Source organism: Canis lupus, chromosome 7 (assembly GCF_048164855.1).
Source record: "Canis lupus baileyi chromosome 7, mCanLup2.hap1, whole genome shotgun sequence".
NCBI lineage: Eukaryota > Metazoa > Chordata > Mammalia > Carnivora > Canidae > Canis > Canis lupus.
The window spans coordinates 71,318,574-71,343,924 of NC_132844.1; the positions used below are offsets into that span (position 1 = coordinate 71,318,574).

The 25,351-nt window shown below is 56.3% G+C and overlaps 3 protein-coding genes across 12 annotated transcripts; 2 read left to right on the forward strand and 1 right to left on the reverse strand.

The window, feature by feature from the left end:
• Positions 1 to 172: 172 nt before the first annotated feature.
• VARS1 (valyl-tRNA synthetase 1) lies at positions 173 to 13,728 on the forward strand. Of its 2 annotated transcripts, none has more exons than XM_072833662.1 (30): positions 173 to 328; positions 486 to 907; positions 1,926 to 2,060; positions 2,160 to 2,298; positions 2,520 to 2,644; positions 2,726 to 2,813; positions 2,972 to 3,072; positions 3,201 to 3,328; positions 6,779 to 6,943; positions 7,132 to 7,213; positions 7,719 to 7,838; positions 7,932 to 8,040; positions 8,135 to 8,229; positions 8,472 to 8,562; positions 8,818 to 8,942; positions 9,026 to 9,129; positions 9,231 to 9,389; positions 9,508 to 9,598; positions 9,691 to 9,796; positions 9,875 to 9,945; positions 10,033 to 10,158; positions 10,437 to 10,541; positions 10,623 to 10,691; positions 10,780 to 10,858; positions 10,983 to 11,110; positions 11,488 to 11,643; positions 11,786 to 11,992; positions 12,064 to 12,175; positions 12,308 to 12,633; positions 13,591 to 13,728. In XM_072833662.1, exons 2-30 carry the CDS (start codon positions 521 to 523, stop codon positions 13,657 to 13,659), a joined length of 3,798 nt encoding a protein of 1,265 aa, XP_072689763.1. In that variant the 5' UTR covers positions 173 to 328; positions 486 to 520; the 3' UTR covers positions 13,660 to 13,728. The 2 variants fall into 2 exon arrangements, with proteins under 2 accessions (XP_072689763.1, XP_072689765.1); XM_072833664.1 differs by having other exon boundaries at positions 2,729 to 2,813.
• A 47-nt stretch (positions 13,729 to 13,775) lies between these two features.
• VWA7 (von Willebrand factor A domain containing 7) lies at positions 13,776 to 23,640 on the forward strand. Of its 4 annotated transcripts, none has more exons than XM_072833668.1 (17): positions 13,776 to 14,129; positions 14,391 to 14,642; positions 14,904 to 15,185; positions 15,668 to 15,764; positions 16,361 to 16,471; positions 16,919 to 17,114; positions 17,221 to 17,402; positions 18,620 to 18,732; positions 18,970 to 19,086; positions 19,545 to 19,730; positions 20,223 to 20,355; positions 20,467 to 20,619; positions 20,729 to 20,821; positions 21,279 to 21,475; positions 21,553 to 21,692; positions 21,891 to 22,065; positions 22,173 to 23,640. In XM_072833668.1, the coding sequence occupies exons 2-17, from the start codon at positions 14,406 to 14,408 to the stop codon at positions 22,335 to 22,337; spliced, it is 2,577 nt and encodes an 858-aa protein (XP_072689769.1). In that variant the 5' UTR covers positions 13,776 to 14,129; positions 14,391 to 14,405; the 3' UTR covers positions 22,338 to 23,640. The 4 variants fall into 4 exon arrangements, with proteins under 4 accessions (XP_072689769.1, XP_072689767.1, XP_072689766.1 ...); XM_072833665.1 differs by having other exon boundaries at positions 13,839 to 14,129; positions 21,174 to 21,475; XM_072833667.1 differs by having other exon boundaries at positions 13,845 to 14,129; positions 17,233 to 17,402; positions 21,174 to 21,475.
• On the reverse strand, positions 23,203 to 25,327 carry SAPCD1 (suppressor APC domain containing 1). 6 transcript variants are annotated; one of them, XM_072833690.1, is made up of 5 exons: positions 24,589 to 25,326; positions 24,213 to 24,353; positions 23,630 to 23,725; positions 23,429 to 23,518; positions 23,203 to 23,338 (listed from the first exon to the last, which is right to left on the reverse strand). In XM_072833690.1, exons 1-5 carry the CDS (start codon positions 24,700 to 24,702, stop codon positions 23,246 to 23,248), a joined length of 534 nt encoding a protein of 177 aa, XP_072689791.1. In that variant the 5' UTR covers positions 24,703 to 25,326; the 3' UTR covers positions 23,203 to 23,245. The 6 variants fall into 6 exon arrangements, with proteins under 6 accessions (XP_072689791.1, XP_072689789.1, XP_072689787.1 ...); XM_072833688.1 differs by having other exon boundaries at positions 23,429 to 23,473; positions 24,213 to 24,477; positions 24,589 to 25,319; XM_072833686.1 differs by having other exon boundaries at positions 24,213 to 24,477; positions 24,589 to 25,317.
• Between the last annotated feature and the right edge of the window lie 24 nt (positions 25,328 to 25,351).

Here is a 25,351-nt window from a genome sequence, read left to right on the forward strand (position 1 = left end):
CGCGGAGGCGCCTGACGGGAGCGGGTCCGGGGCGCTCTCCGCTCCCGCGCCCGCGCCCGCGCCCGCCCTCGTGCGCCCTCGTGCAGCCCCTCGGGAGCGCGGCGGGCGGCGCGGCCGCGAGGGCTGTCGGCGGGCATCGCCCCCGCGCAGGCGGAGCACGGCCGCCCGCGCCACGACCCGCGGGCCCGGAAACGCTCGTTGTCACAAAGGGGGACACGTGGGCGCGCACGGCCGGCGGCGGTGCAGGGAGCCGGGGGCGCCCCGAGAGCCGCCCACCTCGGCCCCGGCCGCAGGTGGCTGTCCGGCTCGGCGTGACCGCCTTTCTCCAGTACGTACCCGCGGATCCCGAGGGGCAGCCCCGGGCGCGCGCCGTTGTGGAGCCAGGCCCTGGGCTCCCGAGGCCGGGTGGGACCTCCGGCCCTGGGGGACCCCGCGGGGTCCCCTCTGCTCGGGTCGCTCAGCCGCCCCCGTCTCTCTGCCCCTAGGTCTCCCTCCACGTCGTTCGGACCCCGGCGTACCCATGTCCGTCCTGTACGTCTCCCCTCATCCCGACGCCTTCCCCAGCCTCCGGGCCCTCATAGCCGCGCGCTACGGGGAGGCCGGGGAGGGCCCGGGCTGGGGAGGAGCCCACCCGCGCATCTGCCTCCAGCCGCCCCCGACCAGCAGGACCCCCTGCCCCCCACCGCGTCTGCCCGCCCTGGAGCGGGGGCCCGGCGGGCTCTGGGTGTGGGGGGCCACCGCCGTGGCCCAGTTGCTGTGGCCGGCGGGCCTGGGGGGCCCCGGGGGGAGCCGGGCCGCCGTGCTGGTCCAACAGTGGGTCAGCTACGCCGACACGGAGCTGATACCGGCCGCCTGCGGAGCAACGCTGCCCGCCTTGGGACTCCGGAGCGCTGCCCAGGACCCCCAGGTGAGCGGGACGGAGGAGGGGAAATGCAGAAGAAGAAGATGAGAAGGGGTAAGGAGCCCCGGAAGGGCGCGGGCCAGGCGTGGAGAGACACTGAGCAAATCCCCGGTGGTCATCTGCAGTGATAACCTCGGCAGGTCTCTTAAATAGCCTTGGTCTTCGTCTTGGAAAGTGGAAGTTTTCCTGTTGAGGAACACGCTGAGATGAGAAGAGCTGTGCGGAGCGCCGACTGGTGCTCGGGGTTCTAGAGTCTGGGAGGAGAATCGAGGAGTGGAAGGCAGCGGAGGTGGAGGTTACTGCCTAGTGGGTTGAGGGAGGGAGGAGTGGCGGGGTGCTGGGGATGGAGGAGAAGGCAGGGAGAGCAGAGAGTGCGCTAGCAGGTTGAGGCGGTTGAGTGCAGGTTGAGGCACTTCCAGAACCATCACCTCCTTGCACAGTTTTGAGCACATGGTGGATCGTTAGTATTCTTTGAATGAATGAATGAATGAATGAATGAAAGCAATGAATCCCTGGTTTACACCCTGGCTTGCTCCCTCATGTCCTACTTACACCGCCTACCATAGAGGGCCCCTCTCTGGAATGCCTCATCTCCCTCAGCCTGATTTGTTTTTCTTCACAGCACTTACAGAGAAAAATAGGGTGATGTACTCTATATTTGCGCATTTATCGTCTCCCCCGCTGAAGTGTAAACACTGGAGTGTGAACACGAGTCAGGGTCTGCTTGTCTCCACATTCCTTAGAGAAGTGCCTGGCCTGTAGTAGGTGCTTAATAAACACCTCTGGAGGCAATAACTGTGTTGCCTCATGCAGTCTTTAACTTCTGGTGCTTAACATATTCATGTGACACATAGTAAGTGTGCAGCAGGAATCTGTTGAACAAATGGAAATATTTTTATTATGACCATTTGGCCTCAGAGGTGGTGATTTTTGGGAGCGGAAGGACTCGTGGATTGAGTGGGTTACGGGATGGGGAAATGAGGTGGGCCAAGCCTAGTCCCTTACCCCTTCCCTTTCCCCATAGGCTGCCCTGGGGGCCCTGGGCAGGGCCCTGAGCCCCTTGGAAGAGTGGCTTCGGCTGCACACCTACCTGGCTGGGGAGGCCCCCACACTGGCTGACCTGGCAGCTGTCACGGCCTTGCTCCTGCCTTTCCGTTACGTGAGTCACAGGGGCCTGGAGAAGAATGGGGACGTGCAGCTCCCATCAGACCTCACTCTAAGGTGATTAAGGATATTTTATTTCTTTTCACCGTCGCAGGTCCTGGACCCTTCTGCCCGCCGGATCTGGGGTAATGTGACTCGCTGGTTTACCACATGTGTCCAGCAGCCAGAATTCCGGGCAGTGCTGGGAGAGGTGGTTCTGTACTCAGGGGCCAGACTCCTCTCTCAACAGCCAGGTGAGGAGGGTTAGGGAGGGAAGGAGGCGTTCCTCTGGACCTTCTGTGGGGCTCATGTTCCTGACAGAATCGCTAGGGAAGGACCCTGAGGGTGGGGGGGGGGTGGGGGGGAGGCCAGCATGGGGAGCCCTTGGGCCGCTGGAATGGCCCGAATGAAACAGTAGTATGGTTCACAGAGGATCCCCAATGGGCTAAGCTGGCATTTCTGTGCCTCTGTCCAGGCCCCGAGGTCCCTGCACCCCCAAAGACGGCCTCTCAACTCAAAAAGGAGGCAAAGAAACGGGAGAAGCTAGAGAAATTCCAGCAGAAGCAGAAGACACAACAGCAGCAGCCACCGCCGGTGGAGGTGAGAAGCTACGGGGAAAACTAGAAGGTTGGTGCCCCAGTGGGTGGATGACCTCCCTGCCTCTATCTTTTCCCTCCCAAGCAGAAGAAACCAAAACCAGAGAAGAGGGGAAAACGGGATCCTGGGGTCATTACATATGACCTCCCAACCCCAGCTGGGGAAAAGAAAGGTATGAGAGGCGGGAAGGGACCCCCCTCCTTAGCTGCTGCTGTCTTTGGCATTGTCCCTTCCTGCACTGCCCTTGCTTCCACTTGGCTTTGGAGGATTTGCACAGCCCCCCGGCTGCTCCCAGTCTCAGACACTGCCCCCTCCCCGTCTCTCCCCCAGATGTCAGTGGCACCATGCCCGACTCCTACAGCCCTCAGTATGTGGAAGCTGCCTGGTACCCATGGTGGGAGCAGCAGGGCTTCTTCCAGCCCGAGTATGGAGTGAGTGCTCTGCTGCCCAGGCCCAGGGGAGATATGGGAGGACAACAACAGGGCCGAAGGACACACTGCCTGGGAGGGGGCCAGGAGGTGATGTGAGGCCTTAGCACGTGCCCATCCTACCCCATCAGCGTTCCAGCGTGTCAGCGCCAAATCCCCGGGGAGTCTTCATGATGTGCATCCCACCCCCCAATGTGACAGGCTCCCTGCACCTGGGCCACGCACTCACCAATGCCATCCAGGACTCCCTGACCCGATGGTGAGCTCCTGCCCTCTTCCACCCATTCCCTCTGTCTCCTTTGCCTCTTCACTCCTCTCCTCCCTTCTGTCCCCTGACCAGCCCTCCGTCCACTTTTTTTCTTTATGGGACCTCAGCTCTGCCCCCTGGTGGTGCTCCTCCTCTCCTCACGTCCTTCCCAGATCCATCATCCATATCCTCCCCTAGTCAAGCAACCAGCACCCCTCACTAGTAGACGCTCTTGTCTCCTTTCTCTTGTTATGAAAAATAACATTATTTTGAATTAAACAAACGTAAATATACTTTTGTAAGAAATGCAAAGCTTCAGGTCTCTTTGACTATGCCCCTGTAGACCTACTCCCTTGCAAAATTTAGCCATTACTACCACTTTTATGTGTGTCATTCCAGGTCTTTCTTGTCTGTTTACTTAAAATTTGTGTATCCACAGTAGTTTATAATTTTCATTTTGGATGGGCTTTTCTTTTTTCTGTCCTTTAACATAAACGACTTAACATCAAACACGTTACTCCATGACTTTTTTTTGCACTTAGTAGTTTATTTTGGAGATGCTTCCTTGTTCTTATGCATAGACTGACTTCATTCTCTTCCTTTTTTTATTTATTTTTTACTTATTTTATTTTTTATTTATTTTTTCATTCTGTTTCATTGCTCCTTAGCGTTCAATAGTGTGGCTATACCTTAAAGGAGTCACTTTCCTATTAATGGTCATTCCTAATTGTTTTCTCTTGAAGATCTGGCTAGAATGCACATTCCTGTATGTGCTCTCTCAAGTGCAAGTGGAAGATTTCTCTGGTGTACTACCAGGAACTGAAACTGCTAGGTTGGAGGGGCATGCTTATATTAAGTTGTCTCCAAATAGCTTCAGTAATTTATACCTCCGTGAATTGCGGGTGAGGATATTCATTTCCCCATGTCCTTTCCAACCCTGGATATTATCAGTGTTTGTTTGCCAAACTGAAGGGCAAAAAAAATGATGCCTCTGTTATTTGTGATTACCTTTTCATGTTTCTTGGCCAGTCAGGTTTCTTTGTGTATGAATCGTCTGTACCTATCTTTGTTTTTCTATTGATTCTGTTTTTTTTCTTTAATTGGCTTGTGGAAGATCCTTTAATATTCTGGATATTGATGTTTTGGTTTGTTATGTATATTATAAATGTTTCTTCCTATTCTAGCACTTGTTCCTCCCCCTGACGTGTTAGCAGTGTTAACAAGTATATAAACTAATATTCCAGATGACAATTTTCTTTAAAAAAGTAATTTTTTAGGGCAGCCCAGGTGGCTCAAGCAGTTTAGCACTGCCTTTGGCCCAGGGCCTGATCCTGGAGACCCAGGATCGAGTCCCATGTCAGGCTCCTTGCATGGTGCCTGCTTCTTCCTCTGCCTGTGTCTCTGCTTCTCTCTCTCCTCTCTGTGTATTCTCAGAAATAAATAAATAAAAATCTTAAAAAAAAAAAAAAGTAATTTTTTAAAGATTTATACATTTATTTGAGAGAGAGGGAGAACAAGCAGGTGCAGGGCCAGAGGGAAAGGGAGAAGCAGGCTCCCCACTGAGCAGGGAGCCCCAGGCTCGATCTAGGACCCTGGGATCATGACCTGAGCCAAAGGCAGCCACTTAACTGACTGAGCCACCCAGGCACACCTATGACCTTTTATTGATTTTTTTTTTTTGTAGCCAACTTTATATAAACCTTAAGAAATGCTTTTAGTGAAACTTTCGTTCCTTGTGTCTTATTTCTTTAATAATACCGAGCAAATACTAGGATTCGTAAAAGATGTTTATGTCCAGTACAACTTATAAGCAACACTCCTGAGGATCTGTTATCTGCAGGAGAATGGAGTCGCTCTAGTCCCTGTCCCCAGGGAGATTTAAATGTAGCAAGGATAAACAGACCCATAAAGTAATGAATATGATATAGTTTGATGAGTTTTTGAAAGTGATGTATGGATACAGTTTTTTTTTTTTAATTTTTATTTATTTATGATAGTCACAGAGAGAGAGAGAGAGAGAGAGAGGCAGAGACACAGGCAGAGGGAGAAGCAGGCTCCATGCATCGGGAGCCCGACGTGGGATTCGATCCCGGGTCTCCAGGATCGCACCCTGGGCCAAAGGCAGGCGCCAAACCGCTGCGCCACCCAGGGATCCCTGGATACAGTGTTTCTATAATTTCCTCTCCACTTCTTTAATGCCCAGTTCTTCTAAAAGTTCACAGTAAAGGTCATTGGGATTTAATGCTTCATGTGCCTCATCAGCAAAGAGCTTAAGCGTCAACTGCACATACTTGAACCAATGTGTAGCAGACGAAGCCTTGCAATACTACCGTCTTCATTTCTCTAATTCATTTTCTGATTAGTTCCCTAAAACATTACTAGCTTCCAGTCATTTCTCCCCAGATGGTCTAGCACTTGCTTTTTACTTGGGGGTTTTGTTGTTTTATATTTTGATCTAGCTGGTTTGCCAGTATTATTATTATTTTTTTAATTTTTATTTATTTATGATAGTCACACAGAGAGAGAGAGAGAGAGAGGCAGAGACACAGGCAGAGGGAGAAGCAGGCTCCATGCACCGGGAGCCCGACGTGGGACTCGATCCCGGGTCTCCAGGATCGCGCCCTGGGCCAAAGGCAGGCGCCAAACCGCTGCGCCACCCAGGGATCCCGTATTATTTTTTTAAATCCATTTTATTTATTTTGGAGAGAGAGCTTAAGTGTGTGTGTGGGTCGGGGGAGGGGCAGAGAGGGAGAGAATGAATCCTCGAGCAGACTCCCTGACCCAGGGCTCCATCTCCCAACCCTGAGATCCTGACCTGAGCTGAAATCAAGAGTCAGCTGCTTGATCGGCTGAGCCTCCCAGGTGCTCTGGTTTGCCAGTGTTCTTTATCTCTGTGTCTTCTTAAAGAAGGCCTCTTCTACCTCAGAGTTACAAACCTTTTCATCTGTGGTCTTTTTTTTCTTCCTTCTTTTTTTTTTTCTTTCAAGTTTTGAAAAGTATGTCACTTTTTTTTTCTAATGTATTTCTAGTAGTGTTGAGTTCATGGATTGGACTAGAATTTTTCTTCATGAATATTGGAAAGTAGGGAACTAATTAGCTAATTGTCCCAGACAGATTTATTCAGTAGGTTGTCCTTTCCCTACTGATAGGAAATGCTACTTACAACAAATATGAATTTGCTCAGATATGTTTCCAGACACTGTTTTTGTTTTCTTAATCTGTAACTCTGTTCTTATGTCGTAACTTATTGTTTGGATGAGAGCTTCTTCTCTGTTCTTTGGTCAAATTTCCTTGGCTGTCCTTGTGCTTCTCTCCCTGACTATAATTTCAGAGCTGGGAGGATCTCTCCCCACCTCCTCTTTATTTCCTGAGTCCATTGACTCTGTGCACAGGAGCCCCTTCTTCCTTTGTTGTCAGGGCCAATGGCCCAGTCACCTCCAATCCTCTTGGCTCTTCCAACAGGCATCGCATGCGCGGGGAGACCACCCTGTGGAACCCTGGCTGTGACCACGCAGGCATTGCCACCCAGGTGGTGGTGGAGAAGAAACTGTGGCGTGAGCAGGGCCTGAGCCGGCACCAGCTGGGCCGAGAGGCCTTCCTCCGGGAGGTCTGGAAATGGAAAGAGGAGTGAGTGTGCAGCGCCCGGTCCCCTGCCCAGAGGGGACCCTCTGTGGCTTCTGGCCTGGGCTGCAGGGCCAGATCCTCACAGAGAGAGGGTCAGAGGGATGAGTGACCCCCATACTGCCCCGTCAGCCCTCATGTCTCCCTCCAGCCCAAGCCTGAGTGCTGATCTGGGCTTGTCTGTCCACTTCCAGGAAAGGGGACCGGATTTATCACCAGCTGAAGAAGCTTGGGAGCTCCTTGGACTGGAATCGAGCCTGTTTCACCATGGACCCTGTGAGTAGGAGGGGTCTCGGGCCTGGGGCAAGCTCCCCAGAGCCACTGACCCACGGATGAGAGTACCTGTGCTGTGGCCCTCCCCTAGGAGGGGAGCTCAGCACCCGTGGGGAACCATGGAGGGCTCAGCTGCAAATAGCACTTCTCGCCCTTTGTCGCGGCCCTTTGTTACCTACCTGGAGCTCAGACTCTTCCTGGTGGCCCATGATGGGCCTTACTCTCCTGTGGAGCCCAAACTCCCAAGATTCTCCTCATCAGCCCCTGTCCTGGCCAGGTGGCTTCCCTGCCATCCCCAGAGGCCTTAGGCTTTGTTGGGCACCTTTGCACTCTCACAGCTCTCTCTCCTCTTCAGGAAAAGTACTTACTCCCTCCGGCCCTCAGAGGGGTCTGTGTGATGGGTGGTGGGACTCCAGGCAGCCCAGGTCTCACCAGATCCTGCTGCCTTGGCAAGTCTGCCTGGATCCCTGGACATCTAGGCCTCCCTCTGACTCTCCCTGCTCCCCAGAAACTCTCAGCAGCTGTGACAGAGGCCTTTGTCCGGCTCCATGAGGAGGGAGTCATCTACCGCAGTACCCGCCTTGTCAATTGGTCCTGCACCCTCAATTCTGCCATCTCCGACATCGAGGTGTGCCCCCACCCCCACCCCCACCCCAGGCCCTCTCCGTCGCCAGCCCCAGCCCCAGCCCCTAGGCCACCTCTTTTAATCCACACCTCACAGGTGGATAAGAAGGAGCTGACCGGTCGCACTCTGCTCTCTGTGCCTGGCTATAAGGAGAAGGTGGAGTTTGGGGTCCTTGTCTCCTTTGCCTATAAGATCCAAGGCTCAGGTAGGAGGCTAGGGGTGCCAGGGGTCCTGGGTGGGGCGGGGTAGGGGGTGAGAAGGGGCCGGAGCTGAGACCACAAGGCTGCGTGTCACTCCAGACGGTGACGAGGAGGTGGTGGTGGCAACAACTCGGATTGAAACAATGCTGGGAGACGTGGCCGTAGCTGTGCACCCCAAAGATCCTAGATACCAGGTGCGGCAGAGTGCTCCCCACAGCTGGGGAGGGGTGCTGGTTGCAGGGTGCTCCCACACTGTGCATGAGGGTGGGACGGACACTGAGCCCTGTGGCTGAGGAGAGAAAACTGGATTAGGAACTCCTCTGCAACTGCCTTCTGGCCCAGAAGATGGTTTTTGTGTTAGGGACAGTAGGGTCCCAGGTAGGAGAGAGCTGGGCCCAGGCCTTCTGGAGTGTTTGATGTCTCCCTCTGTCCCCAGCACCTGAAGGGGAGGAGTGTGATCCACCCATTCTTGTCTCGGAGCTTGCCGATCATCTTTGACGATTTTGTGGACATGGAGTTTGGCACAGGTGAGCAAGGGGCTGTCCTGGGAGAGAGAGGGAGGCCACAAGGTGCACTCCAGTCATTCATCTTCCTTCCCAAAGAAAAAGAAAACAAGCCTTTCCTGGACCAGCAGGACTTGGTCTAGGTCTCAGGGGACGGTACCAAAGAGGTGGGAGATAAGGCTGGTCAGGGAGCCACATCTTTCACCAAAACGGGGTGTGTGTAGAGAGAGGCGCTCCACTGAGTCCCTCGTGCCTCGGGCACCCCTGCGAACACCCCAGGTGCGGTGAAGATCACCCCTGCCCATGACCAGAACGACTACGAGGTCGGACGGCGGCACAGGCTGGAGGCCATCACCATCATGGACTCCCAAGGGGCCCTCATCAATGTGCCCCCGCCTTTCCTGGTAAGACTGCCGGGGCTGGGGTGGTGGCTGAGAGACCTTGGGGTGTCTGGGCCTCGCCGTGATGGAGCCTGTCTCCCACCCAGGGCCTACCCAGGTTTGAGGCCAGGAAGGCGGTGCTGGCAGCGCTGAAGGAGCAGGGGCTGTTCCGGGGTGTTGAGGACAACCCCATGGTAGTGCCGCTTTGCAAGTGAGGCTGGAGGCCTGGGTGGGTGGCGGGGGTGGGGTGGGGTGGATGGAACAGCTCCTTGGGGGCTCGCCACCTGATGTCCCCACCCACGTGTCCTGCAGCCGGTCCAAGGATGTGGTAGAGCCTCTGCTGCGGCCGCAGTGGTACGTGCGCTGTGGGGAGATGGCCCAGGCCGCCAGTGCCGCTGTGACGCGGGGAGACCTCCGCATCCTGCCCGAGGCCCATCAGCGGACTTGGCACACCTGGATGGACAACATCCGGTGCGTCAGGCCCTTCCACGTGGGGTGGGTGTTGGCCGAAAGGCTGTCCGGGGCACACCTCCTCACCCCCCACCCCCCACACCCCTTGACTCACGGCCCCCTCCCCCACCACTTGTAGGGACTGGTGCATCTCCCGGCAGCTGTGGTGGGGTCACCGCATCCCAGCCTACTTTGTCACAGTCAGCGACCCGGCTGTGCCCCCGGGGGAGGTGAGAACCAGGCCAGAGCTAGACCCTCGCCAGTGGGAGGGGTCAGGGCCGAGGCAGAGGGCCCCCCTTGGCACTCACTCCACCTGTGGCAGGACCCCGACGAGCGGTACTGGGTGAGCGGGCGCAGCAAGGCTGAGGCCCGGGAGAAGGCAGCCAAGGAGTTTGGAGTGTCGTCTGACAAGATCAGTCTCCAGCAAGGCAAGGGCGGGCTCGGGGTGGAGGGCAGCGCTGAGGCGTCCCTACCCGCTCTGACCTCTGACCCCTGGCCTCCCTCAGATGAGGACGTACTGGACACCTGGTTCTCCTCTGGCCTCTTCCCCTTCTCCATCTTTGGCTGGCCCAACCAAGTATGTTCCTGAAGGCCCAGCCTGGGATGGGGTGGGGGTCGGGGGGGGGGGGGCTTGGCCCCCTGTCACGCCCTGCTCTGCCCCCAGTCAGAAGATCTGAGTGTGTTCTACCCGGGGACGCTGCTGGAGACGGGCCATGACATCCTTTTCTTCTGGGTGGCCAGGATGGTCATGCTTGGCCTGAAGCTCACCGGCAAGCTGCCCTTCAGAGAGGTGTGAAGACTGCCGAACCCGCCCCACAGTCCCTCCCATCCCGTGCCACAGCTGCAGCCGTGGGTGGGCCTCAGCCAGGGCCTCCTCACAGTGATTCTGTGCCCTGGCTTTGCAGAGGAGGGAGTGCCTCTGATGCCCACAAAGGTGCTGAGTGCGCTGGTAGGGACCCCGAAGCCCCGAGGTTCAGAATGGGGCCGACTAGATGCAGGCCCTGGGCAGGCACTGGGTCTGGGTGAGGGCATACATTGTCACGGGCCCTCCCTGCTCTTCCTCGCCAGGTCTACCTTCATGCCATCGTGCGAGATGCCCACGGCCGAAAGATGAGCAAGTCTTTAGGCAATGTTATCGACCCCCTGGACGTCATCCATGGAGTCTCCCTGCAGGTGGGGCCGCGCTCTGGGCCAGGCCTGGCAGGGCTATGGGGCTGTGGCCACGACTCCTGACCACTCCCACCTCCTCCTCAGGGCCTCCATGACCAGTTACTGAACAGCAACCTGGACCCCAGTGAGGTGGAGAAGGCTAAAGATGGCCAGGTACTGAGGCTGGGCTCTGGGACTAGAGGGTGGGCCGAGGAGGGTGCGGCCACCTCACGACGCCCCCCCCGTTGACTCCTTCCTACAGAAGGCAGACTTTCCGGCAGGCATTCCCGAGTGTGGCACCGACGCCCTCCGGTTTGGACTCTGTGCCTACACGTCCCAGGGTATGGCCTCCAAAACCTCTCATCCAAGTCCTTCCTCCTTCCCTGAGGCCCACCCTTGTCCTTCTACACCCTGGGCACGTGCCAGGAGGGAGATGGGGAGGACTCACCCTTCACTCCCACCCAGGTCGTGACATTAACCTGGATGTGAACCGGATATTGGGGTACCGCCACTTCTGCAACAAGCTCTGGAACGCCACCAAGTTTGCCCTCCGGGGCCTGGGGAAGGGTTTTGTGCCCTCAGCCACCTCTGAGGTGAGGGCCTGGTAGGCGGCGAGGTGGGCAGCACCTGCCCAGGCAGCCACAAGCATGGCCAGTGCTGTGTCAGGATCCTGACCACTGAGTCAGGTGGCCCAGGCCCTGCTTTGGAGGATCCTTCATGTAACTGAAGGGACAGATGGACACAGGTACAGACAGTTACAGTGTAAGCCTGGGGCATTGGGGTCCTCCCTCAAGGAGATGGGGGGGTGCTGTCCTTTCTTTTTCATGTACTTGGCACATGGTGGCTTCAGACCTGGCAGGTTCCTGGGATGTAGAGCTGCCCATGGTTCCTGCCCACCCCCGCCATGGGCTTTTGCCTCCCTGCCCCAGGCGTATGGTACCTCCCAGCTGATAGGCTCTTTCTTCCCAAGCCTGGAGGCCACGAGAGCCTGGTGGACCGCTGGATCCGCAGCCGGCTGACTGAGGCGGTGAGGCTTAGCAACCAAGGCTTCCAGGCCTACGATTTCCCAGCTGTCACCACTGCCCAGTACAGCTTCTGGCTCTATGAGCTCTGTGATGTCTACCTGGTGAGAAGCAGGGTGGGTGTGGGGCGGCACAGCCCTGAGCCTCACTTTGCCAGTGGTTGGCACTGAGACCAGAGCCAGCCTCACAGGCACAGTGGGGGCTGGAGGTAGACGTCCCTGAGGCCTATGTTTCCCGGTCCCCTAGGAGTGCCTGAAGCCCGTGCTGAATGGGATGGACCACGTGGTAGCCGAGTGTGCTCGCCAGACCCTCTACACCTGCCTGGATGTTGGCCTGCGGCTGCTGTCACCCTTCATGCCCTTTGTGACAGAGGAGCTGTTCCAGAGGCTGCCCCGGCGGACACTACAAGCACCCCCTAGTCTCTGTGTTACCCCCTATCCGGAGCCCTCAGAGGTAAGGGGTATGGCTGGGGGGGGCCTCTGGCCTGCCCCCCCAGCCTCCCTCACCACTCCTCCACCCTGCAGTGCTCCTGGAAGGACCCTGAGGCGGAAGCTGCCATGGAACTGGCCCTAAGCATCACACGAGCCGTGCGCTCCCTGCGTGCGGACTACAACCTGACCCGGATCAGGCCTGACTGTGAGCCTCGTATCCTCACGCCTGCCTTGTGCCCCTGTCCCCTCAGCCCACTCTGGGACCATGGTCCTGTGCGGTTGCCTCATGTCCTGTCTCCTTGGGGCCAGATCTCTCACCTTCCTCCCTTCCCCACAGGTTTCCTGGAAGTGGCTGATGAGGCCACAGGCATTCTGGCATCGGCAGTGTCGGCCTACGTGCAGGCGCTGGCCAGCGCGGGTGTGGTGGCTGTCCTGGCCCTGGGGGCTCCTGCACCACAGGGCTGTGCTGTGGCCCTGGCATCTGACCGCTGCTCCGTCCACCTGCAGCTGCAGGGCCTGGTGGACCCGGCCCGGGAACTGGGCAAGCTGCAGGCCAAGCGCAGCGAGGCACAGCGGCAGGCACAGCGTCTACGGGAGCGCCGCGCTGCCTCAGGCTACCCTGTCAAGGTGCCCCTTGAAGTCCAGGAGGCCGACAGAGCCAAGGTATGTGGTGTGGGCGGGCACCCCTTCTCCATTTCCCACACCATGTGCTCCCTCCATCGTCAGACCCCGTCCCGTGGCTGCACTCCACCCAGCCCTGGGCAGTGACCAGGGAGCAGATAGCCCGGACCTCCTGAACCGGTGGGGTTCCCTGAACCGGAGGGGCTCCCTCCTCTTACACAAGGAACAGCTAGGAGCCAGGGCACAGCCCAGGGTCACACCCGCAACGTGAGGACGGAGGCAGACCTAGAATAGGTATCCTGCCTCCCCGCCAGAGCCCTTGCTCCCCATCCCACATGCCAGGGGCTGGTCTGGGGCCCAGTACAATCGGGAAGCCCAGCGGGCTCACCTGGGATCTCCAGGGAGGAGCAGTGGGGTGAACCACATGGACACAGAGAGAAACGAATGGAGGCTGAGTGGTGAAGCCGTAGTGGCTGAGCAGAGCTCTGTCTATCCATTCGCCTGGAAGCCCGCTCAGGGCAGTGGGTATGGCCATTGCCATTTTACAGACGAAAACCCAGTGCCTGCGTAGGAGCCTGCGTCCCTAACTCCTGTGTCCTACTGTCCACCTGGGGGTGGGGGCTACTGGCTGGGGCACAAGGCCTCTGAGGCCCCTTTGTGTTTGGGGACTGAACACTGGCAGAAGGCCAGACCTGAGAGGCCAATGATGCTGGGAGGGAGGGCAGGTGCTGATGGGGGAGGCTGATGAGAATGAGTGGGGGATGGGCTGGCCATGCTCTCACAGTCCCCAGAATACTCACTGTATATGGCCCTCACCCATCTTTCCAACCTGGACCCCCCTGCCATCGTGGGCATTGTGGGTCACTTGTGTGACTCTGGGCTGTGCCCCCATTCCTTTTTTTTTTTTTTCTTTTTGTTGCCCCCATTCCTGACATTTGTCTCCTCTCTTGGGCCTGGGTCCTCATCACCCACCACCCCCTCTCCTTGTCCAACCGGCAGCTCCAACAGATAGAAGCAGAGCTCAAGAAGGTGGATGAAGCCATTGCGCTATTCCAGAAGATGCTGTGATACACCCGACTCCTCATGACCCCCAGTGTCCACCATGGGGTGGCAGCAATAAAATATTTTGCCGCAAAACCCATGTCTTGTCTTGTGTGATTGGGGCTGGGTGCCTGCACCCCCAAGGGCCGCAGGCTAGGCTAGAGGCACGGGGTGGGCAGAGAGGTGCTTCTGTCTGGATCTGCCTCTGGCACTGGGCCAGGTCTGAGTCATGTTGCTCACGCCCTTCCCCCTCCCAGCTCTTCTCCATTCACCTTTGTGCTGCTGCTGAGGGAGGCCCGCCCTGGTGCCAGCTGCCGCTCGCAACCTTGGGTGGACATGAGTAGAGGGGCCAGGGGCTGCCCGTCCTGCACCACCGTGCCCCTGCCTGGGCCTGCCCCACCCCCCTCCACTGAATCCTCCTTAGGTTAATTATAACTCTGACCTAAGTGCCCTGTGACACCGCGCCCCAGTGGCCCTGCCGGAGACCCAGCCACCAGGTAGGGGAGAGGCCTAGAGAGGGGTTTCAGCCTTCCCTTGGGTGTGTGTGTGGCGGGGTGTCCTAGGGGAGGAGCCTCAGTCCCTCTCCTGCGGGTGTCTGTACCTCTATGGCCTCCGGTTGACACCCGAGGGGAGAGGGCAGGGAAGGCAGGCTGGGACCCATCTGGGGCCTGAGGCAGAGCAGGTGCCCCTGGAGACACCGCTGGGCCTGCCCTGGACTCGCAGCTGCTTCCTCCTCCCGAGAGCCTTCTGTCCGGCAGGTGCACGTGGCAGCCATGCTTCCTACAGACGTGCCCCTCTCCCATTTGAGCACCTCCCTGCTGCTGCTGCTGCTGCTGCAACTGCTGCACCCCGCATCTTCCTTCTTCCCCAACGTCTGGAGCCTCCTGGCTGCCCCTGGCTCCGTCACCCACCAGGACCTGACTGAGGAGGCGGCACTCAATGTCACCCTGCAGCTATTCCTGGAGCAGCCGCCCCCAGGCCGGCCCCCGCTGCATCTTGAGGACTTCCTGGTGAGCATCCCTGGGTCCTCCCATCCCAGCGGGATTCCCCAACTCCCTGGGACTTCTCCTCCTGAGGGCCATCCTCTCTTCCATGCCTCCCCACCTCTACCCCCTGCAACAATACCCAAGAGTCCTGATCCAGAACTGCCTCTCTCATATAGGGACCAACACCTTCAATTCCTTGCACGCTTACCCCGAGTGATGGTGGCTGAGGAAACATGGGCAGTGGCCTAATCCAGGGGCCCCTGCCCCCTAACCTGCTCTCACCAGGGCCGCACCCTCCTTGCTGATGACCTCTTTGCTGCCTACTTTGGGCCTGGGTTTCCTTCCCGGCGGTTCCGAGCAGCCTTAGGTGAGGTGTCTCGTGCCAACGCAGCCCAGGACTTCCTGCCAACATCCAAGAACGACCCTGACCTGCACTTCGATGCTGAACGGCTGGGCCAGGGGCGCACACGCCTGGTCGGGGCTCTACGGGAGGCCCTGGTGGCAGCCAGGGCCCTGGACCACACCCTGGCCCGCCGGCGTCTTGGGGCTGCACTTCATGCTTTGCAGGTGAGAACAGCGTGAAACGGTCGGGGGCAGGGGGGTGGGGGCAGGTGGGTGTCTCCACTCTGGGTCTTCCCATCCCCCGGGTAGAGACCTCCCTGCTTAAGAAAGGATGGGGGTGCTGCTTGCCAATGCCCTGAGGCTGGTCCCCAGCTCCCCACCTCCAAGTTGGCAGCACTTCCTGTGGCTGCGGAGAAGCCAGAGGAGGTGAGAGGGAGACGTGGTGTCAGTGGTGGGCCCTGTAGGCCACTGGAGGGCCTTTGGGTGGGCTCTGAGTGCGAAGAGAGGAAACACTAGGAGTCTCCCACATGGGGAAAGCTCCGTTCTGGGCAACGGGCAGAGGGTGTGGAGGGCACTTGGGTTATCTGACAGCAGCAGGGAGGGGGAAGGGGTGGTAAGAGGAGGCTTTGCAGATGAGGGACTCAAAGGAGTGGGAGTAAAGGCTGGAGATCATGACGACAGTGCTTCATCTCCCTTCCTCCCCACAGGATTTCTACAGTCACAGCAACTGGGTGGAACTGGGGCGGCAGGAGCCGCATCCTCACCTCCTCTGGCCGAGGCAGGAGCTCCAGAGCCTGGCACAAGGTATGGCCGTGACCCGGGGCTTGGGGGGAACCCATAGAGCCATGTCCTGGCAGCCCACCCAGCCACTGTGTCACATCCTCAGGTCACATAGGATGTGCCATTGCTTCTTCTCTGGAATGACCTGTGAGGTCACCCAGCTCAGCCAAAGGCCAGGTCAGCTGGATAGCCTCCCCAAGGTCACCCGGGGAGACAGAGCCAGGACCAAGGTCAACAGACCTCGAGTTCTCTTTCATGTGGCTTCCTTCCCCCAACATGGGATGGAGCAACCAGGACTATCCGTCATAGTCGTCTCTTCTTTCCACCTGAACTATGACCGGAAGCTGCCTCCTGTCCGTTACAAGTTCGCCTCCTGTCCTCGGCTCACAGAGGGCTCAGTCCCCGCAGTACTGGTCCGCATGCTTCTTGGTTTCCTAGCACAGTCCCCGTCCCAAATACTTGGTCTCATCACCAGACCACCTCCAGGTGTTTGCTCAGAAAGCCTAGAAGCGTGCCCATATGCTTTGGGCAGCTGGGGGGTAAGCCCAAGTTCGGGTGGACGGGGCTAAAGACCAGTGGTGGCAGAACCGTGGACTCTAGGTTCCTGTCCTCCCTTCCAGTGGGCGATCCTACCTGCTCTGATTGTGAGGAGTTGAGCTGCCCCGGGAATTTACTGGACTTGACGCTCCTCACGTCCGGCTACTTTGGATCTCATCCCTCCAAACCGCCAGGTACCAGGTGGAAGTAAGGGGAGAAAGTCACAGCCTTTCCCCTGAGGGATTTCCATAGGGATCTCAGAACTGCAGGCCCTTGTCCCACTTCCTGTGGCATCAGCTCCTGGAAGAAGGAGGATGTCAGGAATGGGGTGGGTGGATGGAGGCCTGCTGAGGTGGCCGTGAAGGTCAGGTGGGGAAGAGCTGCTCACTCAGCTGGGAGGACTTCCCCATTATCCCACGGCAGCTTTTGGGGACTGACCAGAGAGATGAGGGGATCCATTGTACACCATGATGATGGACCCCTCCAGATTTCCTCCAGATTTGGCCTCCACAAAATGTCATCTTTCTTGCTGATCCTTTGCTGAAGAGTGAAAGGTCAGGCCAGCTCAAAAAAGGGCCTCGTTTTCTTAGGAGGCAGTGTTTTTTTTACATCCTCCCTCCAACTGTCTTTCCTCAACCCAGGGAAATGCAGCCATGGGGGCCGTTTTGACCGGAGCAGCTCCCAGCCACCACGGGGGGGCATCAACAAGGACAGCACATCCCCGGGCTTCTCTCCCCACCACATGCTTCACCTCCAGGCTGCAAAACTGGCCCTTCTGGCCTCCATCCAAGCCTTCAGCCTCCTGAGAAGCCGCCTGGGAGACAGGGGTTTCTCTAGGTGAGTGGCCTCTGTGAGATGTGCTCCCCAATGGGTAGGCGCTCTTGGGGGAGCTGAGAAGACAGGGTTTGGGGGCAAATGGACAGACCCTTCACCATATCTCCAGCTTGCTCCCCAGGCTGCTGGATATCAGCCCAGCCTCCAGCCTGAGCTTTGTCCTGGACACCACGGGCAGTATGGGTGAGGAGATCAGTGCTGCCAAAATCCAGGCTCGCCACATTGTGGAACAAAGAAGGGGCAGCCCCATGGAGCCTGCCCACTACATCCTGGTACCTTTCCATGACCCAGGTAACTGGTCTGGTGAGCAGAGTAGAAGGAAGGAAGTCCAGAGTGAGGGGTGAATGCCACTGGTGGAAAAATGGGCCTCATGGTTCCACTTCCTTAACAAAATGGTGACACTTCCTGTGGTTGAGTCTTCACTGGCACCTGTGTGCATATCGGAAACAATCGGCACTTCTGGTGTTTCCAAAGTGGTAGCACTTTCCTTATGAGGTTAATCATGATCTGTGCTTAGGCAGGGTCCTCTGCCTCCATGCTAATCAGCCATTCTCAATTCTCGCCGCTTCCTGTAGACCGAGATTGGGATGAAGATGGGGGGTTCGTGGGTGCAGGCTCCTGTGAAGCTAGTTATAATTTATTCCCTTCCCTGTTGGGCTGGAAGTCAGACGCCCTGACCTGGGTCGACCAGTCACTGTGCATCCTTAGGCTGATCATTTCACCTTTTTTTGCCTCAATTTCATTATCCATAGAATGGGTCAGTACTTGTCTTATCCTGCCTATCTCCTATGGTTGAAATGACCATCAAATAAAATACCTTTAGGACTGAGAATTAGGGATCCCCGGTTTGGCGCCTGCCTTTGGCCCAGGGCATGAGCCTGGAGTCCCAGGATCGAGTCCCACAAAGGGCTCCCTACGTGGAGCCTGCTTCTCCCTCTGCCTGTGTCTCTGCCTCTCTCTCTCTCTGTCTCTCATGAATAAATAAGTAAAAATCTTAAAAAAAAAAACTCAGAATTCCCTAAGGGTTGGTGTTGCATCCTATTTACCTGTATAAATCTAATAGCTGGCATTTAAGAGGAGCTTAACACATATTTGATGAAGCTTTGAATAATTAAAAATTTAGTATGTCTTATGGATCAATGCACATTCTAAGATTCACAAAATCAACTCATTTAGTTCTAATGACACCCTGAGGTAAGTACTATTATTTTTCTGGCTTTTCTGGTGAGGAACTGAGGCCCCAGGTACTTTTTATACCTACACACCTACCCTGTAAAGGTCCACTCAGGACCACAGGAGATGCTGCCATTTTGCTCTGGAAATGAGGTCCACTTTCCCCCCAAAGGTCACTAGCCTCTGCCCTGCCCTGTGCATATAAGTATAAGGGAATACTGTTGTTTCAATAGTCATTCACCCCTGGAGCGTAGCAGGCCTCTTGACTGGGGAGGTAGGCCTAGGCGGGGATGAGGGGATCCCTCTCCTCACTTGCTTCCTTTCTCCCTCCCCAGGATTTGGCCCTGTCTTTACAACCAGTGACCCTGACAGCTTCTGGCAACAACTCAATGAGCTCCATGCCTTGGGGGGTGGAGATGAGCCTGAGATGTGCCTGTCAGCCCTAGAGGTCTGCCTCCCCCACCCTCCGCCCCTCCCCTTCTTCCTTCCTTTCCAGATCCCGCCACCAAGGGGAACTGGAGCCTTCCTGGGACCTGCACCTCCCTCCCCACCTTCAGAGCCTAGTGCCCCTAGCTTCCCTCCAGGGTTCCAGGGTCATATTTCCTTCAATTCTGTCCCCCCTGGTTCTACCTGTCCCCCTGCCGCTGCTGCCATTTTTAATACCAGTGCTTTCCCTTTCTGCCAGCTGGCTCTGCTGCACACACCTCCCCTCTCAGACATCTTTGTCTTCACTGATGCCTCCCCCAAGGATGCCGTCCTCACCAACCGGGTGGAATCCCTGACTCAGGAACGGCGCTGCAGAGTGAGCACACTGATGGGAGACGCAGCGTCAACTGCCCAGGGATACGGGGAAGCCCATGACAACCACCTCATAATGAGGATCACGCCACGCTCTGGTGGCTGAACCAACTTTGGCAAGGGGTGGGACAAGAAGACAATGAGTATAACATTTGCAGATCCCTTGTCTGATCTGAATTCATATTTGAATCTGTCTCCAACAAACCATTCAAAGAACTGGAGATCTAGTTGCTAATAATCCACTATGTGGGTGACATAGGGTGACAGTTACAAGGGAAAAGCAACTACTAAGTGAAGGCCTAGGGGCTGTGTCACTGGGAGACCCTGCCGTAGAGTCAGAGGCTGACAGAGACCTTACCATTAGTCATCAGCTCCATAGTGCACTTGGGCACAGGAGACCCCCAATTCTGATAGTAGACGGCACTGGGAGTACTCAAGTACTGGCCTCTCTTTTGGGCACAGGTGACATTCTTCGTGACTGAAGACCCACTGAGGGTTCAGGGCCGAGCTCGGCGTGAGGTCTTGTCCCCTCTGCGTTTTGAGCCATATGAAGCCGTGGCCCTGGCCTCAGGAGGAGAGGTCATCTTCACCAAAGACCAGCACATTCAGGATGTGGCGGCCATTGTTGGGGACAGCATGGCAGACCTGGTGAGTATGGTGGCCAGAGGGACTAGTGCTTCCAGCTGAGAACTAAGGGCATGGGCGACATGGCCTTTCTCTTTCTCCTAGGTTAGTGGTTTAACACAGCTGTGTTGCCTCAGCAGTTAGAAGGGTGGGAAAGGAAGTTTCTCTCCCTCTGAGATCCATGGCCCCCCACCTTCCACATTGCTCCTTCGGTAGTAGTACTGCCCCGTCCCCCAACCTTGGCCTCCAGGAATCTGTCCTCGGGGCTACCACAGGAAGTCCTGCCATCTTGTAAGGAGGGACAAGAAGCGATTGCCTCACCCTTAATCCCTTGCCTCCACTTTGTCATTTACTGTAACTTCATCCCTGGTCCTGTGCCCCTCTCTTTCACCGTAGCCCTTCACGTGTGACTTCGTTTCTTTCTGTCTCCACCTTTCTCCTGTCTTTGTTTTTTGCCTTATCTGTGTTCACTGCCTTATCTTCTCCTTCATTCTTTGGTTCTGCACATCCCTCAAGGTTACCCTTCCCCTGGAACCTCCTGTTGTGGTGTCTGGGAGGCCATTTGGCTTCAGTGTGGATGCGCTGCTCCAGAGGGTCACAGTTCGGATCCATGGGGAGGTCAGCAGCTTCTGGATCAGGAGCCCAGCAGGTACACCCACGAGTGTGACTTGAGGCAGTGGGAAGGATGGAGAGTGAAGGGTGAACTACTAAGGGACAGGAATCATCTCATGTGCCAATCTTGCTCTCCCACTGCCATCAGGAGTCTCCCAGGGCCAGGAGGAAGGCGAAGGGCCTCTAGGTCACACGCGCCGCTTTGGGCAGTTCTGGATAGTTACCATGAATGACCCCCCACAGCCAGGGACCTGGGAGATCCAGGTCATAGCGGAGGGCATGCCCCGGGTTAGGGTGCAAGGTAAGGAGGGAGATATTCCTGGGAAGGGAGGACAAGGCTGCAGAGCTCAGAGAGCACTGTCAGTGACATTTGTTTTGGCAAGGTCTCTGATTGCCTTGGCCCTCCTCAGCCCAGACAGCCCTGGACTTCCTCTTCTACTTTGGAATTCCCATGGATGAAGGCCCCCACCCTGGCCTCTACCCCCTGGCTCAGCCAGTAGCAGGTACATCTGTCCCCCCACCCCTACTTTCCCATTATCCCATCTATTTAGCTATGAAATTCTCTATTTAACTTTTTATTGTTACGGCTTACATATACAGAAGTAACTAACTGAAGTAAACAGCTGGATTTCATAATGCACCCATGTAACCATTCCTCTCTCAGTTCAAGATTTAGAACATTTCAGGCATCCCAGAATCTTTCTTCACCCTGCCCAACAATGTCACTCAGAGGTAGCACCCTTTCTCCATCCATACTCCCAGGGGTAACCCCTGTTTCCAAAACCATTCATCCTTTTCTCCCCATGACCGAATCTCCTGTGGACCATCATCCTCCCCTCCCACCCCCGGTCCCAGGCCTCCAGACCCAGCTGCTGGTAGAGGTGACAGGGCTGGGTTTCAGAGGTGACCCCAGAGATCTTCGGTCGCATTTCTCCCATGTCGTCCTTCGAGGGATTCCAGAAGGGGCTGAGCGGGGCCGGGTGCCCCTGGAACCCATGGGACCACGGGAGCGAGGTCTCCTGGCCGCCTCACTGCCACCCGCACTTCTGTCCACCACGGGCCCCTTCTCTCTGGAGTTGATCGGCCAGGATGGAGAGGGGCATGGCCTGCACCGAGTGGCCCCCCAGCCCTGCACCGTGGTCCCAGTCCTTCTGGAGGTGAGATGCCAGAGGAAGGTGCGGGTGGGGCCAGAGGGAGCTGCAGCAGCTCTCCCCTAACCCGCCCTCCTCTGCAGCTCAGCAGCTCCCCAGGGTCCCTGGCCCCCGGCAGCAAGGCCCCACTTAGCCTCCATATTGCCAGCTTCTCAGGCCCTCAGGATCTGGACCTTAGGACATCTGTCAACCCCAGGTTCCCTCTCACCTTCAACCTCTCCAGGTACAACCCCCGAACCCTCCTGCTCAGTTCTGGCCCACCTTTTGGTCCCTCCCGCTCCCCCTCGCATGGTGGCCTGGTGCTTTAAGCCCCACCTACACGGCCTCCTCCCAGGGGCATTCAGATTCTCACCTGGCCTGAGACCCTGGGCTCAGCTCTTCAGAGCCTGGGCCTTCAGCCCACTGTGTGTCCACTCAACAGGGTTCGCCTGGAACCGAATGAGTCTGTGTGGGGCCACCTGTGGTTGGAGGTCCCGGACTCAGCCGCCCCAGACTCCGTGGTAATGGTGACTGTGACTGCGACAGGTCGAGAAGGCAGCCTAGTGCCCCCGACCCATGCCTTCCTCTGGCTTCTGGTGCTGGCTCCGGCCCCGCAGGTGAGGTACCCCCACTTCCCATTGCAGGCCAGGCAGGGTAAGGGGAGGGTGTTGTGGGCTTAATTTGGGTAGAGACAGCCTGACAACCTCTCTCCCCTTCTCCCCAGGACCCACTGGCTGCCACTGCCCACTCATCTGGCCCCATCCTCCACTCGACCAGCTCTGTGTCCACTTTGGTGACTCGGGGAAGGGCTGCAGGAGGGCGGATAGGCAACTGCTGGTGGGGCACAGTTGGAGGAGTACTGCTCCTGCTAGGCTTGGCCTCCTGGTAACACTACAACCCCTAGAGGAACGGGTCTCCAGTGCTATTTTCAATCTTATCCCATTGCTGAGAAGGTGACATGGGCCTCTGGCCCCCACCTCTCCCAGATGGGATGAAGGTTTTCCTTCTCATGCACTTGTCCCTCTCTTCCTTAGTGAGATTGAGATAGAGAGCCATGGATTCTCCCATAGTACACTTTCTCTAACTCTGGTGGGAACCAAAGCAAATACTCCTTTTTGGAGAAAGTTGGTTCCTATTTCTCTGTAGCATCTCTTTTTTTTTTTTTTAATTTTTTTTTTTAATTTATTTATGATAGTCACACAGAGAGAGAGAGAGAGGCAGAGACACAGGCAGAGGGAGAAGCAGGCTCCATGCACCGGGAGCCCGACGTGGGATTCGATCCCGGGTCTCCAGGATCGCGCCCTGGGCCAAAGGCAGGCGCTAAACCGCTGTGCCACCCAGGGATCCCGCATCTCTTTACTCCATTATTTATTCATGCTTTCCCAAGCTCAGGAAAAGGAAAGATGTATGGGGAGGAAACTAAAGTTGGGAGTGGGGTTTATGTATAGAATTGTTCTTATTTGAAATTCTGAAGAAGCTCCTATTTTATTTTTGTATTTAAATTTGAAGGACAGTTTCAGTAAACATATCTGCCCTAGAGAGAGATTCCAAAGAGAGATCATTTATGGATACGGGGACATATCAGGGAGATCAACCTATCAGGGAGAGGAAAGATGAAATGGAAGTTTTCAGTTGCTGAGAAGAAACTTTATACCAAGATGTTTGGACTTCAGTTGGCCCATCACCTGGAGCCATTTATCTGTTAGGTCAAGAGGCAGAATAAGGAGACTGGGGGCTCGGGCCCAGGCCTCCCACCACCACCACCACCTCACCAAATGAGGAAACCCAGAGGAACCTTTAGACACGGGTTGGGCCCCCCCGCATCTTGGGGCAGCCAAGCTGGACGGTCTCCCCTTTTGGCTGAATGCCTGCCTTCTGCCTGGACAGCTCCTGGAGAAGAGGAGAGAAACCGTGGGCATCTGTGCTCCCCGCTCCACTAGGGGGCCAGGCTCCGCCCTCCTGCCACCCCCTACAGCCTACCTGTTGCTGCCAGAGGTTCTGCTTCCTTGGCCTTCCCTTCCAGCCCTGGGCAGCATGGAAATCAGCCTTATTTAAGGGATGTGAGGAGAACTGGGAGGGAGGGGTGGGTGGGATTTACTTTTTCCTCTTAAACCAGTGTTGATCCTAGGTCCCCTCTCTACCCCCACTTCCCAAAAATCTAAGCAAAAACAATAAACTCACCTTCTCCTGAACCAGACTCCGCAAACACATGGTCATCTTTTGAATCTGGGCTAACTGGGGGCCATGAGGCTCTGAATGTAAATCTGCTAGGAAATTCTAAAGGAGGAGTTGGAGGCTGACAACATGGTGAAAACTTGAGGTCCATCTGCTACTCTTCTGACACCACAGGTCATATTTCTTCTCCATCGGGATTCCCTTATCTCAGTAGCCCTCAAGGCAGGTGGGAAAAATCCCCCACTCTCCACTCCCATCTCTTTAACAATCCAGTTCCTCCATCCCCCTCAAACAGCACAGTACCCTTTTCCTTATTTTTTATGGATCCTCCCTGTCTAGTCCTGATCCATTGGAATGATCCAGGCCACTCCCCCATCTCAATGGAGTGATCCTAACCATGTCCCTCTGAATGGAATGCAGACCAGCCTCCTCCAATCCCGACAATGAACACCAACCTAATACTTGGTGGCATCCAGTCATTACAGTGCTTCCAATTCATGATCCCTGCCCATTAACTCTTGCCTTCCCATGGTGGTGTCTGCCGTGTCTGCATCTCCCTGCTCCCCCACACCGCACATCAGCCCCGTACCTCACCAAGAGCCCCTAGATGCAGCTGCTGTTGCTGTGCCTCCCTCAAACGGCCCTCAAACCAGGCCTGGCCATGCTCCAGCAGCTCCAGCCCCTGCCACAGGGCATCCTGCTCCCTCTCCAGAGCCTGCATCCTCTGCAGCTGGGAAGGCAAGAAGCAGAGGCTGACTTGCTCCACAGCAGGGCTCTGGGCCGTGGCACTTCCTCTCAACTCTTGGTTGGGTTCACTGGTCACTGAGTGTGAGCCCAGACTAACCACTGAGCACCTGGAAGGCAAGGGGAAGCAGGGGGGAAGACAGGGGCCCTCAAAATTGGCTGGAAATGGACAGATCTAGGCAGTGGGTTTCTCTGGGGCCTCTTGCTGGACTAATACTCACCCAGAGGAAGAAGCTCCGGGCCCCTGGGTCCTGGCGGCTTGTCCTGAGTGGTAGCAGCATAACTGTGTAGGGAGCACAGACGAGGGGCAGCCCATTGGGACCCTGGCTCCCCATGGCTCTGGAGTGGGAAGAGTGGAGCCACGCCCAGTGGCATGCAGGGCTGGGCCCTCCCCTTCCCTCCTGTGCCCATCCTACCTTGTTTTTCAGCCTCTCAGAGCCTTTCCTGCCATGTCTGAGGCTGGGGTGTTCCTACTTAAGGGGAAAGATCATCTCTGTTGGGGCGTAATCTCTTCCTTCTCATCTGCTTTTGTAGGGTCTGTTAAAACAGCTGTGGCTGGTTCTCATGAAGTCCCCCTGGGTGGAACCCAAGGGTCTCCCTACAGCATAGTTATTGTGTGTGTATGTGTATGTGTTGAAGTTGATTTGTTTTTAGTAATCTCTAAACCTAACATGAGGCTTGAACCCATGGCCGCAAGATCAAGAGTCACACATGAGGTGTGGCTTAGTGGTCCATGTCCCTGTGTTTTTATTTTTATTATTTTTTAAAGATTTTATTTATTCATGAGAGACACAGAGCAAGAGAGAGCAAGTGAGGGATCCCTGGGTGGCACAGCGGTTTGGCGCCCGCCTTTGGCTCAGGGTGTGATCCTGGAGACCCGGGATCGAATCCCACGTCAGGCTCCTGGTGCATGGAGCCTGCTTCTCCCTCTGCCTATGTCTCTGCCTCTCTCTCTCTCTGTGTGTGACTATCATAAATTAAAAA